This window comes from Gavia stellata, chromosome 3, assembly GCF_030936135.1.
Source record: "Gavia stellata isolate bGavSte3 chromosome 3, bGavSte3.hap2, whole genome shotgun sequence".
NCBI lineage: Eukaryota > Metazoa > Chordata > Aves > Gaviiformes > Gaviidae > Gavia > Gavia stellata.
Window position 1 is genome coordinate 20,020,355 of NC_082596.1, and position 16,161 is coordinate 20,036,515.

General features: G+C 40.1%; 1 protein-coding gene across 2 annotated transcripts; it reads right to left on the bottom strand.

The window, feature by feature from the left end:
• Positions 1-9,098: 9,098 nt before the first annotated feature.
• On the bottom strand, positions 9,099-16,037 carry ENY2 (ENY2 transcription and export complex 2 subunit). Of its 2 annotated transcripts, none has more exons than XM_059815564.1 (5): positions 16,005-16,037; positions 15,506-15,599; positions 13,589-13,659; positions 10,286-10,360; positions 9,099-9,362 (listed from the first exon to the last, which is right to left on the bottom strand). In XM_059815564.1, exons 2-5 carry the CDS (start codon positions 15,571-15,573, stop codon positions 9,286-9,288), a joined length of 291 nt encoding a protein of 96 aa, XP_059671547.1. In that variant the 5' UTR covers positions 15,574-15,599; positions 16,005-16,037; the 3' UTR covers positions 9,099-9,285. The 2 variants fall into 2 exon arrangements, with proteins under 2 accessions (XP_059671547.1, XP_059671549.1); XM_059815566.1 differs by lacking the exon at positions 16,005-16,037 and adding an exon at positions 15,917-15,961.
• Positions 16,038-16,161: the final 124 nt, after the last annotated feature.

The window sequence follows — 16,161 nt, forward strand, 5'->3', positions numbered from 1 at the left end:
TTAAACGTATCAATCACATCACCTGACAATTTGCAAGTTTGCTAGTGTTACTTCTTTACATCTAAAGCAATTTCCATCAATTCATGGTTGATTGTTCCACAGCCATCTACCCAGTGGTAGATGCCATCCTGATACATTAATGTTTCTCTTTGATAACTTCATTCTGTCTATAAAAGGGATACAGCTTCTCTTTCAATATGAATTCTTCTTATGGTATATGTGCTTCACTTGTGTGCTTTTGCACTGTTCAGTCATTTGTTAAAGCTATGAATAGCTTTTTTATCTAAGGGTACCTTTCCTCAGTTACAGTCCTGTTGAATTGTGCAGTAACTCAACTTTTACATTTGTAGAAGAGATTTTAGCCTCGACAAGTGTTTGATTCTGGTCAAAGTAGAGTTTTTATCATTTCAACCACAGAAAAATTGCAGTTTTTTACTACAAAATTCAGAAGTAAGTTTCTATACTGCTGCTACAAATTCATATTCTGAAATTTCATCATTAACTGTCTTGAAACTCTAGACGAGAGGGGGCAGTTCCAGTGCTAGATACATTTTCCATTCACTTGTAGTACTCTTCAGCACCTATTTTTGGTAAAATCTAAGTATTGTCCAAAGAGTTTGCCTAAGTTTAGGCAAATGCATATCCTAGCGCGTATGAAAATCTGGCCCTTTCCCAAGTAAGTAGGCAGGTAGTCATGAAAGCCTCTTTTCGCTCTAAAGGCGTTCCAGGCTGAAGCTCTACTCTCCGTTGTCTTTGCCAGCATACCTTGAATTCCCTCCCTCATGCACATTAAGGCTTGATATGCCTTGTAGAGGAAATTCCCACACCAGTGATCTTGGTGAGAGGCCTTAGTAGGAAAATTCAACAAAATGACTTTTAACAAGCATATAATATATAAAAAATCATATTTGAAACTGTGCAAAGGCACACACCCAAAGTAATTTTTTTGGAAGCAGTGGCCAAGAGAGGCCAAAGAGCAGCAGTGACTGCGTCGGTCTCCCTGGGCTCAGAGCAGACTGTGGAGGTTTGACCTTCTGCTGAACTGGGCAGTTTCTGTTGCTCCCTTGAGAATGATCCAGGGGTTCTGACTCCTTTAGAATCTCTCTGCGAGGCACTGACCTTCACACTGGAGCCTGGCCAGCTGACGGGACCTTCTGGGGGGGCAGAACCCCCAGTCAGCCTAGAGGAATACCCACCTCAGATTGAAGGAGGCTGGTTGGTTTGTTCAGTGTTGTGAAGAACTTAGAGGTAATAAAGAATGTGTGACTTTAGCCTGATGCTGAGAAATTGCCTGGAAAGACAATCTTGGGTTCTCTCTGCTGATGGCATCAGCTCCTCCTTCCTAGGGTGTTTCTGTATTTAATTATGATAGGTTAATAGACAGAATCAATGCTGGGAGTAGGTACCAGAACCCAGTTTTCTCTGTCCCTGCCAGGCAAGTGAGCTAAACAAGAGGCTGAGAGCCAGGCTTCCTTTTGCTCTCTCAATTACTGTTTTTTTCACAGTAGCACAAGTGAACAGAAGTACTGGAGTTCTGCTTCCCCCATGACAGAAAATACTACAGCTTATGAATAAGGCCGTTCTCCCAGGAGGCAGAAGATTTAAAGTGAGGGATTACTTACATTTCGGAAGGTCGGGAAGGAGGTGACCAACCCATCTCTTCTCTTTCCCAAATAAAAAATCTACCAGCTATTTAGATCTTGACTATATGATTTAACTATTAGGTTCTATCTACAAGTTATCCCAATTATTTCCTTTTCATTCAGCCACATCTAAAGAAAGCAATGCCTGCTGCTGCACTTTGGCAGGAAGTAAATCCCCTCAATAAGTGCAAGGTGTGCTTGGGGTTTGGATCTCAGGGGGATTAAAGCATTCTGTTCCAGCTCTTAGATCCCAGTTTCCTTTAGGTGCCAGCTGGATGCCTCTGCATACCTTTAGCTGCAGACTACAGGGCAACTCCAGCATGTACAGAGGCAGGATTGTGAATAGACTTAACTTTGCATCAATAAATGTATCTACAGTAACAATACTTAAGAGCTTCTGTAACTGCCATTTGTTGCAGTTGAGCAGCTTTTAGGTAGCAAATGTGGATATTGGTGCTTAAACTCCACTTAAATATATTCTAGGTGATTATGATCCATATTGGCTCTCAGTCGCTACTGATTTTAATAGATAAAACAGGTGCATAAACTAAGCTAGAAAATAGTATTAGAATTGCCAGAAAAAAAATAATTCTGTAGCTTTTTTATATGGGAAGAAAGCTTATGCTTTGTATTCCTTATAATCCTCATATTCCTCAATTGCAAATTAGGGAGATTAGGGAAATTAGGGATTCTTTATATAACTAATTTATCACTGCATTACTAAATAGAAAAGCTTCCTTTCCATCCTGTAGTATGTAGCCATTAAGTAATCTTGCTTGACTTTCATGCACAGCCTTTTGTATTTCTTATTAAGGAAAAAAGAATTATATGCACTAAATTCAAGTTATTAGAAGATGGATTCTAGACATAGTGTTAGCATTTGAATTCAAACCCTCTAAATACTTGAGTACCTAGCATGTTGCTTTATAAAAATAGTTATCTACATGGATATGCTTGTGTGTGCATGTCTGCATGTGTATTATTTGCATTTAGGGAAATAGAGTGCATAGCATGGAAAGATAAGGTCATGAAGTTTTGTTGGGGAAAGCATTTAGGAAAGCAAAGGATTTTCATTCTAGGTGGTTTTTTTGGGTGGGGGAGAATCATGAAACTGTTCTTTGTTTCTTCATACTTCAGCATTTGTTAGAAGAATTTCTACCTCTTGGTAAAATGCAAGTTTCTTTTCTTTTTTTCATGCCCTTTGCCAGATCTAGTGGTCTCATTTCAAGAATTATTATTCTAAAGTTGGGAAAATAACTTAATAGAAAAAAACCCTTAAATTAATCTTGAATCCTCCTTTTTCCCATTTTAACACAAATCAATTCAGCAAAAAAGACCTTTTTTATAGCTCAAAAACTTCAAAACTGAAGTTCTTACCTAAGCACCTATGTGCCAAGCCCAAGTGGCTGTTGGAAGTGTTGAGCTCCCAAAATCTGACTAAAATCAATTCCAGCTTCAGCCAAACTTTATTGTCTCAGTAAAATTTGGATTGGGACATCTAGATCCCAGTTTTAATGGGGGGAAAACCCAACAGCTGGTTTTGAATATAACTGCGTAACCTCATATATACAGTCTAGAGGAGACAGCAATCAAGGAAGGGAAATGAGGAAGTGAAATAAATACATTTTTTCATTCTTTATCAAGTTTTTCTGTTTATCTCATGATAGTGAGGAAGTCATCTTTATCATTGCAGCAGTCAATAGGCAGAAACCAGGCATAGATAATACTCTTTCTGATCTTTATTCAACAGACGAAGAACAGTCCTCTTCCATCCATTGACTATTTGATGAATCCTCTCCTTGCAAAAAATATGTCAACAGATGTTTTGAAATTTAATCTGAACTACTGAAATATTAGCAAACTGATCCAGGATTGGGACAGAAACTTATCTCAGAATGAAATGCACATGAAAAAGTTAACAAACAGATTAGATAGATCAGAGCATTTTTCAATCCAAGTCACAAAAAAAAGATTTTTTTAATGCTTAACTGCTACTACCACTTCGATCATAGATTCCGAGGGCATTGCATTCCACCCAGTTACACCTGTACTGGGGCTAACAGCTTCTGCCTGTGTTCAACTAAAGCAGCATTTCTCTTTATGGAAACTTCATTAAAAGGTTCACCTTGGAAGGTATTAGACAATAGCATTTAAGATGCTTTTCCAGAACAGAGGAGTTAAAAAGCAGAGGACATTTATACAAATCAGTGAACTGCTCTGGACCTTACATTTTTGGGAACGCCTCTGTTTCTTTTGCAAGGGAGCGGAAGTCAAAACACGGAGTATTTATTCTGGTTTTCCTTTCTCAGCTGGAAGAAACTGAGCTGCTGCTGCCAGCTCTGGGGAACACTTATAGGCGAGTACTGCATTTCCAGGAAGTTTGAGTAACTCTGAAGTAAAGCTGCTCTTTCAGAAAGGCACCTTGTACTCAGGAAAGCATTGAAAAATGAAGGATCCACCATATTTCTTCATAGTCTGTTCTAGCGATTAAGCAGCTGTACTTTTACAAATGCCATCTTGTTTTAAATTTGAGTTTGACTTCTATTTCCATCTACTCTTTATGCCTTTCTGTGTTAGATTAAAGTGCCCTTTGTTTCCTCTTTTCTCCCTGAGGAGGTTCTGACACATCACAACCATATATTCTATCAACTTTCTTTTCAATAAACTAACACTGGGAGATTTTTAAAGCTTAACTAGCAGCACTAGCCCTCAGTAATTCCTTTTTCTCTTTCACAACTCCATTTTTTCCTTCTTCCTTTCAAAATTGTGAGTTGTACATCATGAGTGTCGGTCTCACCAATGCAGTATAAAAAGCTAAGATCAGTGTTACGCTCATCTCTGTTCATATGTATTGAAAGATCCCATGGAAGCAGATGATGAGTTTTTCACTATGATTTCCAGTGCCATTACTTTTCAGGCAATCAAGCGTTGCTTTTGCCCTCTGCACTAGAAGTAAAAACTCAACACTGCGCTGACTTTGTATGCAGGCAGTCGAAGGGAGCTGGCCAACAGAAGAAGCCAGGTTGCTCTGCCCTTGTCAGTATTCACCCACAGACTGCCAGCCACAGATTTTATCAGCAGCAACTTGATACTTTATCTCAAGGACAATGAAAGAACAGATAACCTCTTTCCTAGTAACTCCAACAAACAGAAATCAGCAGGGATTGCTTAGAGGGATATTTATTATGATCTACTACTAAATCACTTCACTAGTTATAAGGTAAGCGTAAAGAACATTTCTGAGAATAATACTGTTCAGATGGAAAGCACCATGGTAAATATGAAATACACTAAAGCGAGATTAGGCCTTTTCTCATTCCAAGCAGAATGCTGATTAACCTATTCATTACACTGAAGTGGTGAAGTATAAATTATTTATGAGGAAAGGAATTTATTTTTCCTCATTTTGGGCTCCAGTCATTACAAATTTGGCTCTGCAGCCACAGCTGTTTCTTTTAGAAACTGAATAGCTGAGAAAAACAGGCCAAGTAGAACACAATTATGATTTCAGTTGCAAATATTTATGAATTTAAAGAAAGCCCGCAAGTTAAAGCATTGGATATTTTTCATTGCTCCAGTGAAAACTCAATCACTAAGTAAGTTAAAGCCAAACTGTCAAGGTGCCTCAATTACTACCATTAAACATACTCCATTATGTGAAAGAACAGATGAGCACATGGGCTAGGTAGTGCAGAGCTGTCACCCTAAAGGACCCTCCAGAGAGAAGAACTGAGAAGCAGCAATATTTTTTTAACAGCACTGATGGACTCTTACTGGATTTAAACAGATTTCAGACATGTTCTGCAAGTGATAAAGGTCCGTACTGAAACATTACATGATGGAGCAACCTGGTCTAGTGGAAGGTGTCCCTGTCCATGGCAGGGGGGTTGGAACTAGATTATCTTTAAGGCCCCTTCCAACCCAAACCATTCTATGATTCTATGCTGCTATGATTAAGGCAGTAAACAAAAATGAAGAATGGGAAAAAGGAATAGAGAAAAAAAAAAATTGAAAAACCTGTGGTGGCAAAATGATGAGGTTCTATCTAAGATGTAAGTTTGACATCTCAGCAGAATTTCTTAGTGATGTTACTGTTTTATAACATTTTTTGACTGGACTATGTCAATGTGGAGAAGCAGTCATGGGGAAATAATTATCAAACAGATTAGAATCTAACCAGTTTCAGTTCATTGTGTATTTCAGATCCCTCAGGGCCTGACTAAGGGAGAGTCTAAGCAAACTTTTTTCTATCGGTCATTCATTGACAGCAGTAGGACTATTCATTCACTGTCACATAGAATTTGGATTAGTGTGCATCCAGAGCTATACCAATTTACTCTAGCTGTTATCTGACCCATTATTTCAATATCAATTTACAAACTGATTTTGTTTACAAAAAGACCAAGCTGAATCAGCTACTAGAGTGTATATAGAGGGCTGCCATCCAAAAGAAGTATATGCCCACAACTTAGGTAATTCACATCAATCCTCAGTTGTCACTTCTTGGCTATCTAGTTCTGGGTGCTGTCTGTCTTTGTAAGGAATGGATGCATTTCATGACATTGAAAATGGTCAAATTTTGAAGAAAAAGTAGTTAATGCAGCTATCTGTCCATATATGCTATAGATATGGAACCTTTAACAGCACTGATCATCTTATTTGTCAGTGAGCAAAAAAACCTCAACAGGACAATAATGTTCTGGCTGAATCCTGAATGTTACCGATTGTTTTCAGTACTCAACCAAATTACTAGAAACTGGAATGTGCAGAGAACAGTTTGCAAAACAAAGCCACCCTGTGCATCTGAGAATAAAACCTGCAGTTAAACCAAAAACATGAGGCCACTAAGGGGACCTATGTATTCCTCAAGAAACCATCTCCCATTGCTGGTATCACCCCAAATCTAACTTCATTCTTAGAAGATCCATCAAGATACCTCTGACCAGTCCGCTTCAGTGTAATTTGGATCTGCACATGTTGTCAAACATGCTTTTTGCCTAGCTACTGAATGGAGGCTGCACTGGTGAGATTAACAGAACTCACTGTGGGAACGCGTGGCTTTGGTCTGTTTACATCAGAGAGGAGCCTGTGTTACCCTGAGATGGGAGCTGCTGGTGTGCGTCTGGAAGGCAGTCACTCTCTCCTTTTGCTTCTGGGTCTCTGAATGCTCTTGCATTTTAAGCCAGTCTGGGCAGAACTGACAACTTATTTTTGGAAGCATGTGAAAGAGCTATTTGTCAAGCCTTTAACTTCAGATTGGTCAGCGCAACTTTCTGAAACTTCATATGGCGTTCAGTTTTTATTCTGTGCCAGGCATGGGCTGCCTACAGAGGACTACACCGCATTTACAGCAACTGCACTTCAACTGTCATGATCTAGACGGAATCTCAAATGTTTACTAATCAGACAACAAGCCTTCTACAGTTCAGTGTACAAATACCTTAAGTCTGGCCCTCTCCCATCACAGTGAAGGAAATCAAGTGGAAGCTCTGGAGCAAGGTATTGTGTGCCCATAACACACTGCAGCCATTCATCAATGGAAGACTTCTAAAGTCACTTGCAAAATACCGAAGAGCATCAGCAAAGACCTCTTAAGAACGAAAGACTAAGAATAGGGAGAATATTTTACAGCCTTGCCATATATTAAACATACTCTCAGCTAGTGTACATTCTGCTAGATTGTGTGAAGAAGTATTCTGTACTCCATCAGTTACTAGCATTGGGTAAATAAAGTCTAGAATGAAGAGCTCAGAAAAAATACACATGTATGCAATTCAAACAGAACATACCCACTGCAAACAAAGTTGCAATCAAACACTGCATTAACATACTCAATGCAAATAAACTTTTTAAAAAACAAGATGGACTTTTAAGTGGAAGAAAGAATCTTCTTTCTGACATCCACCATTATTTAACAGTGTAGAGACAAGCAAGTACACTCACACTGGCATGAAGGTAGATTTAAAACAGTACAGCAGAGGCCCTCAGAAGGAATGTCTGTATGCTGCAGCAGATCCCTGATCCTGGCTCCTGCGATGTTCCAGTCTCAGCAGGAACTCGGTCTTGCACAGGCAAAAGGTGTTCATGACTGCTTACAGCTCGTCCTATTGAGCGTCGGTATTGCCCAGTTTACATTGACTTTTGTCTAGTGCCAGACTTCAACTGTCACCTGTTGCTAAACTCTTCTGTCACGTCTGTTCCCCAATTCGCAATCTGAGCAGAGAACTTAATAAAACACTCTCAGCCTGGCACTGGCAGTCCTGCTGCTGCCATTTCAGCCCAGGCCTGTGCAGGTGACGAGCTCAGCTAAGCCCCAGCCCCAGCTGCCTGACTTGCCAGTGAGCACGCAGCATGGGAAGTAAGCACTTCGCTCCGCAGCGTAGCCCGTTATTTTTCTCCTCTAAAGCCAAGGGACCGGGAGGCAGCAGCGGGTTTGGAGACTGGAGGGGGAGCAGCCGCCACCCTCCCCACACCTGAGGCGTGGGTGCCCCTGAGCGGCCCCTCACACCGAGGAGTGGGGAAAGAGACACACATCCACCGGCGCAGGCACGACTTTCTAAGCAGCTAGTGAACAGCTCCACACTAAGTGACAGTTTTTAGAGTATTCTTCTAATTAGGAAGATTAAGATTAATGTTGAGTCAATTAATTTTTCACAGTAGCTGAGTCACAACAGTATCTCATGGCTCATTCAGTTCCTGCTTATGCTTCTCCTCCACTTCACAGTCTATTAGACACTTACCTCAAATGGAAGCTGGCAAAAATTAAACGTTCTCACTTCAAAGCCCCTTTCCTGATCCTCTGTATTCATCAACTTTATTTTTGCAGCAATTTATAGACCTGGCTGACCTTGCAGTTCCTGATACAAGAATTTCATATGTATCCTCTTAAGAGACTTATGTTGGAAAATTATTGTATCACACAAATTTCAAAAGACCCCATAGATCCACATAATTAAAAAATTACCAGTAATATGGGCAAAGCTAGAAAACAGTAGTTGTCGTGGCTCAGAATAGTGACTCTTTTTTTAATTAAAGTAAACGTGAAGGGAAAATTATTGATGAAAGATAGGACTGCCTTTTTTTGTTTGAAGAATTCATCCTCTTATGAATTACTGAGTGAATATTTGCAACACAAATCAGAGACTTCAGACCACTCACTCTCTAGCAAAGAAGTACCGAGAGGAATGCCACCAACAGTGTCATGAAGTCTTCCTCACGCTGTCCAGCTCCTTAGGGAAAATTAGAAAGGATACGCTCAGTAGCATGTCATATCCCGTTTTCCACAGACTTTGTCCCCTTCTGCATTTCTAGTTAACCTACTTACTAATCGTACTTCTTTTTCGAAAAATCTGAGCAAGTTTACACAACCTTATAAAATTACGGATTATTAAAAACTGGAATAGGTGACACCATATTACAGTGCACTGATAGAGAGGACAGCCTTAGAACCATAAGTCCACAAAATTTTTTATTAAAATAACACCAAGTTTAAGAAATCAATGCAGTGCAAAGAAACTTCAACTCATCATACAAAAAAAGTAATAATGCTTTTCCATCCTTAAGTATGGAAACTGCATTCCAATCCTGACATGATTGACATAATACAGAAACAGAAACACTGTATCCCAGATGAACATCAAAGTTAAAGACTGGCATGCTGGGCAAGGAAGGTTCTTATTCTTTGCAAGAGTTCTTTCTTTACACTGTCTGGTACCAAGGCTGAAACACAAATAAGAAAGCAAGAAGTAAAAAAGACAAAATGGAAAATATGCTCATACCAACCTTTTACAACAGCTGCTCCCATCCTTTCTTTATTTGTTCTTGCAATTCTGTTAATACCTGAAGTAACTGAAGCTACTTGATTTTCATATAGCATATCTGTATTTCTCCCATTTAAAATAGCCTAAAATTGAAGTCTTGAGAACACTTGTTATTGGTAGGTTTTTGCCTAGCCATAGTCAAGAAAATTGGAAAGTTTGAGGGAAAGGATTATTCAACAGTAAACAGGATATAATCATCAGAACCTAGTTTGTTATCCTACTTTTTTTCTTCACGCATTTAAGAGCAAAAAAATATAAATCTCAGCCATGAACTCAGAGTAAGGGTCTTCAGCAAGCTATTTTGAAGGCCTGTTTTTAAGACTTAATGAATTTCTCACACTAACACCAGAGACTATTAGAGAGTCCAAGAAGAACTATATAAAGAAGACTGCAGTATTTCCTTGTAAGATTCCATTTTTCTGTATCTGTACACTATGACCTTTCCTTTTCCCACTTCCCATTACACTAGTACTGTTAGTTCAGATTTTCCGTCTTAAAAAGAATTGGAGTTCTAAAACATCTCTGCCTCATACCCCAAGTTTTCTTGGGACCATTAAGTCAATTACAAAGATTAATTCAGACTCATGATTAAATAACGTAACCTGCAAAGGTAGTCTACACACACACAGTTCATTACAGATTTTGAATGGCTGTTAATACAATATAAATTCACACATTTTATTTGTAGTTAATATCAAGCTATTAGCATTTTTCCTTGAATCCAACACACGCAAGTTCATAGTGGTGCTTTCAAAATATTAATGAAATACAGGCAGGTTTGTTTATTGATGTACTACCACATCCATGTTGGCATTTTCTTACCTCTGCCTTTGGGAGTGATTTCTGCCACTAAATCATCAACAGTAACATGCTCTAATCCTTTTTCTTTAATGACATCTGGGGAAGACCAAGACACATAGGTATTTTAGTCTTAATCCATTCATTAGAAGACAAAACCTGTGCCAATGATCAAGAGACAAAACCTGCATGCACAGGTCATCAGAGAAGATGAAGTAGCTTGTGGGATGGTGTGCTTCCACCTTGCCCCCAACCCCCACCCCCGAGCTTTTCCTGTAACCCTGCTCAAGCGATAACCACCAGAGGCAATCGTGATGGATGCATTCGGCTCAGAGTGGATTCAGGGGAAACAGATAACAATACAATAGCCAAGGGCTAATTTATGGCAATGCGTCCACCTAACCACAGTGCTGGTCAATGTCCAACTCAAGCCAAACTTGGAAGAAACTAAAATCTCTGGTTGGTATGCAAATATGACTGAGTTAATCATCTTACCCCCATAAATAGTGAGCAGCCCAAGAGCTCTTTGAGCTGTCTTGCACAGTGGCGGGCTGCATGCCAGGATCTCCCCTTCAGTAGGGACACCTCTCAAGGTTACTCCTCAAGGTTGAAAGATTACTTGCCGCAACAGATTCTTAATAAGTGACTAATAGCATGCTGAAACTTTGAAACCTTAGCTAAGTGATATAAAGGATTGATTGTGCATATATATAATCCTTTAGACATCAACTGTTGACCAAATCTGGGACTAGGTCTGGATCCAGCCACACCTAGACTCCTCTCTGAGAAGGAGTTTAGAAGGCAAGGGGGTCCTGTCTGAACCTCACAACTCAATGGGAAGGTCTCCCTGACATCTTGGCTGACCCTATCCTCTATGCAGTAAATAATCAAGCGTACCTTGCCATTGAATCTTGTTAAACCACTGTCACATTTACCATTGAACTTTGTTAACTCACTGTTTATATCAATGAAGTATATTGTTGCTTCTCTCTCTCATAAGAGAAGTGCACTCTCACTCTATCTGCGACAGCTTGTGACATAAATGTAGGTTATTAATGCATTGTACAGTGGATTTAGTCTGTCATTCATAACATAGGTTTAAGGATGGGAACTTGTCACTACTGATGCATCTTCATCAGCTCATATTTTAAAATCAAACGTTACCAAGTTTAAGCTTAGCTGAGCATTGCCAGATGTGCATATTACTGGACTGTTGTAGCAGTTCACAAGTTGGTCCGCTTATCTCTTCAAACACATTATTTACATAACAGTGAGAAAGAGATACAATTGGAAAAAGACTTTGGAACATACAACAAGGGAGAGCACAGAGACAGTAAATGCTTACTACTCTTTCTAACTAGTTTAAACAAAATCTATCTATCTATTTCATCAAAGTAAAAAAGTATACCTGAAAGAAAGGTATAAATCTACAGCAAAATAAAAGCTATGGTTAGGATATACTGTATGATAAATACATACCAGTATTTAAACACATTGTCTACTTATAGTGTCTTGAAGACTACTGAAAAATGCAGAAGTCAATTCTGAGAAGAAAGCTCAATTCAGTAGCATAAAACTAAAATATTTTGTCTAAATATGAATGTTTTAAACTGTATGGCAGTACATAGGATTTATTGTCCCCAAGACACTGAATATGTTTTCTGAACTGACATCACATGGACTTAATTGTAAGCTGTTTTTCTTGACTGAATTCCACGTAGAAATTAATCCTGGATTGCTCAATTATTGGCCCTAATCCACAATGGCAAGAGGGTCTGGAAGAAGCTACCAAAAAGAAACCCCCACACCCTAACAAAGCAACAACAAAAACAACAACAAAAAAAACCCCAATTGCCCATAAACCTTCTCTGTCCTTTCTGTTGGAGGTTATTAGGCCCTTAACAGGGACAACTGAACTTACATTTGCATTCTCAGCAGCTGCAGCTACAATTCAAGATACTAATGTAAACCAAACAATTCTACATAACTTTACTATAGCAGAGTATAAAGTGTATAGTTGAGAAGGCAGATAAACATCCCTTTTGCTATCTGTACTATTGAAATGAGTAATATCTGGCAGTAGTATCAAGCAGACAACTGCAAGCATGATCCACCTATGAAAACAATTTAACATACTCAGGTCTAGAAAAAGATAAACTTTGTAATGCAATGTTGAGTTGCTGGGCACAACAGACCAAATCAGAATTAAAGTAAAAGCTCAAGGGATTTGTTGTTTGCTTTAAGGAAATCTCATCATGCAGTAATATTCCTGGATGCTTAAATACTATTTATAACAGTTTCATACAATTTACAAGTCAGTAAATTGTAATAACACTAAATACTTAACTCAAAACTCAAGATTTGGGTATTTAAAGGCTCACCTGCTTGTTTTCTCTCATCTAAGCAGATGATGTTATTTTCAAGAACTGTATTCAGAAAGACTACATACACACTTCTTTCTCTCCTATATGCAGACAACAAAGTTATCTAAAGTTTCTAAGTTGTATACCACTGTATTTTGCTCCACTTTCCTTTATCTGGCTTTTATTCTCCTGTGGTAAGGAAGTGATCGCTCTCAAAACAAAAAGCTGTATCATCATGATACACTGGAGCGTGTCCAGAGAAGGGCAATGAAGCTGGTGAGGGGTCTGGAGCACAAGTCTTATGAGGAGCGGCTGAGGGAACTGGGGTTGTTCAGTCTGCAGAAGAGGAGGCTGAGGGGAGACCTTACTGCTCTCTACAACTACCTGAAAGGGGGTTGCAGAGAGGTGGGTGTTGGTCTCTTCTCCAAGTGACTAGTGACAGGACAAGAGGAAATGGCCTCAAGCTGCACCAGGGGAGGTTCAGGCTGGATATTAGGAAAAATTTCTTTACTGAGAGAGTGGTGAGACACTGGAATAAACTGCCCAGGGAAGTGGTGGAGTCACCATCACTGGAGGTGTTCGAGGAACGTGTGGATGTGGCATTGCAGGACATGGTGTAGTGGGCATGGTGGTGTTGGGTTGATGATTGGACTTGATGATGATATAGGTCTTTTCCAACCTTAATGATTCTGTGATATGAATATTTAGGGAACCAATTCCAATACTTTTCTCAGAAGCTTCATCAGTTTCAGATCAGAGAAGAAGTTTCAAGATTGTTTTGGTTTTTTTTTTGCTAAGATGGCAAGATGGTTTCTTGCATGCAAAACAAACTTCCAGGGATACTTTCCTCTTGCCCAAGTCTCATTTAAATTGACTGTTAGGCAGTAAATCTTTCATCTGGGACTTTTATTTGGCCAGAACCTCAGCTGATTACAAAGGAAATTAGCTATTTGACCACCATTACCTTTGCAGTGTGCCTTCAACTGATCCTTCCAGCCGCATTCAATTAATTTGGCTCTCAGCAACTCTTTAAGGCTGTTAAGACAATATACAAACTTATTAGGAACAGTAAACATTCGTGATAGCTTAAATATGCTTCAGTGTGAAAGTTAAGCTTACAACTACTACTCATAGTGGAACTCCCAGACCAGCAGCAGAAATGGCTGAACAGCGCATGAATCCTAACCCGACTGAGTACCAATTTCGGTTTACCATGTTGGACTATGAGGAGTTGGTGGCTTCAGGCAGCGTTGATGCTGCAGCCACAGAAAAGAAGTAGAAGCCCTTGAATCACTTCAACTGCCTGAGTCTACTCTGTTAGTAAATGTGTGCTAACTTCCAAAGTTAGACTATTTCACCTGAAACCAGGCCTTCAAAATAAATAAAACCTTCCTCCCTCTTTTCTGAAAGGAGAATTCTGTACTACTGTCTTCAACTGCAGTTTTCTCTCTTTTCTGCAGGTTTCAGTTACACTTTACCTCGTGTTGGGTGAAGACAAAGGGATCATGTATCTTATCTTTCTAGCCGTGGTTACCAATTATAAGCATAAGCAACAAGGATTCAGGTGTTAAACAGAGAAGACACACATCTGCCGCAATGATACATCTACTCCATATATCAAAAGAGAATATTGAAAGCTAGCTAAAAAAGTGAAAATTAGTACTGAAAAACAGAAGACAGGAAAATGAAAGTAAGATATGATAAAATAAGCTTTAGTATCTTCATCCTTTATTCCATCAGCTAGCAAGCTACTTATTTTGTACCATCGTAAAAAACACTAGCAAAATTCTGTTTTTATGAATGAAAGGATTGCAGCAAGAGGCTAAATTGTGTAGGTCTAATCCTTTTTACTCAGTGAATTGTGCAGAGGGCAGATGAACTGATAACAAAAAGCAGAGTAACAATACAGGTGAAATTCACTGCTCTGGGTGTATCTTAATTCAAGAAATCCAAGTGCTCTGTCTCTGAGCATCGTACAGCTCTGATAAAGCTTGTTTATAATACAACTTTTGACATCCAGTCAAAACTCCTCTTACTTTTAAATACCATTTCAAGAAATTTCTTGCTCTTCTGAAGCTCTGTGCAATCTCCAAGGGGATGGTCACAACCAGGAAAGAAATAGAGCACAGACACCATGTCAGTCTACAAAAGGTTACACTAGGTACAGGGCTACGCGATGACCTAGGAAGAAGACTCCTTCTCATACAGGCCTTGAAAAATGAAGGAAATAGAGCTTTTGGTGCATGGTGTTACAAATACGGTGAAATGATGAGGAGGGAAATGTCATAAGCATGCTAGTGATATGTAAATACAATGCAAATACAACAGACTGAAGAGACAACAAAAGGCCAAAAACTAGCTGCCACAGACATTGGGTAATTTACTTGTTTGCCTTTATTGGGTTCTCTACAATGACTTGCACAAATGCTGTTTTACGTGTTCCACTGTATGTTTCTTTCCCTGACAAGAGAAGGGATAGGAACACAAGAAAAACTTAAAAGCAAAAAGGAACGTTTTGTCTCATTACCAGGAAATAACAAGATTTAACTGCAACAAATTGCATTTAATGGTGATTTTTATATGAATGAAGAGCTTTCCAACAAAATATACCAGAATAAGAAAAAGCTTTTGAGTTGATAAGCCAACCACCCCACCCTCTATTTTCCCAGATTCTCTTTTCAAGTGTAAAACTAAAATAAAACTGTTCAAAATGCAAAAATAAGGGTTTTTAAAAATATAGCTTTATATAATATGTAAGACTTTCACATGTAGACATTTGAAGAATTCAGAATTAAGTTTACTTCATCTTTACTTCTAGGCATAGTTCATGCTTGATAATATTTAAAGCCTCTTACTGGCATGGAGGAGGAAGCCTACTTACCGCTCTCGCTCTCCTGTTTCTATTAGCTTTTGGTTAATGGTTGCTCTCATCTGGGCATCTTTATTCATTTTGGAAATCTAGTTTTTTCACAAACCTACACAGGGCAGAAGAGAGTTTTGACAAATACTGGCGTCACTAACACAACAAAAAAGGAAGGTCACTTGCACAGAACTACGTGCAGTGCCATGCCCATGTACACATCCCCGCGGTTAATGACCGGAGCACCAGTACGTGCCCAGCTCAGGGGACGAGCATGCACACAGCAGCATCGGACGGCATTCACCCCGCTGCCCCGGCGCCGGGGGGACCCGCAGGTCACCGGGCCGCTTGCGCGGGCGCGGCCCACCCTCGCCAGACGCGGCCTCCCCGCAGCCCGGCCCTCCCGCCTGGCACCTCACCCTCCCGGCCCACCCAGCGGCTCCCCCGCCGCGGCCGGGGGGAGGAAGCGGGCGCGGGGAAAGACGCCGGCAGGCCCAGGCCCGGCGCACTCCCGGCTCACCCCGCCGCGGCGCCGCCAGTCCCGGGCGGCAGGAGGCGGAGACGCCTCCCGGACGCACAACCCGCCCCGCCCTCCCCTCGCTTGCGGGCGCCGCCGGGAAACGTAGTCTGGGAGGTGCCGCCATCTCTGCGACTACAGCTCCCGGCGTGCCCCGGGG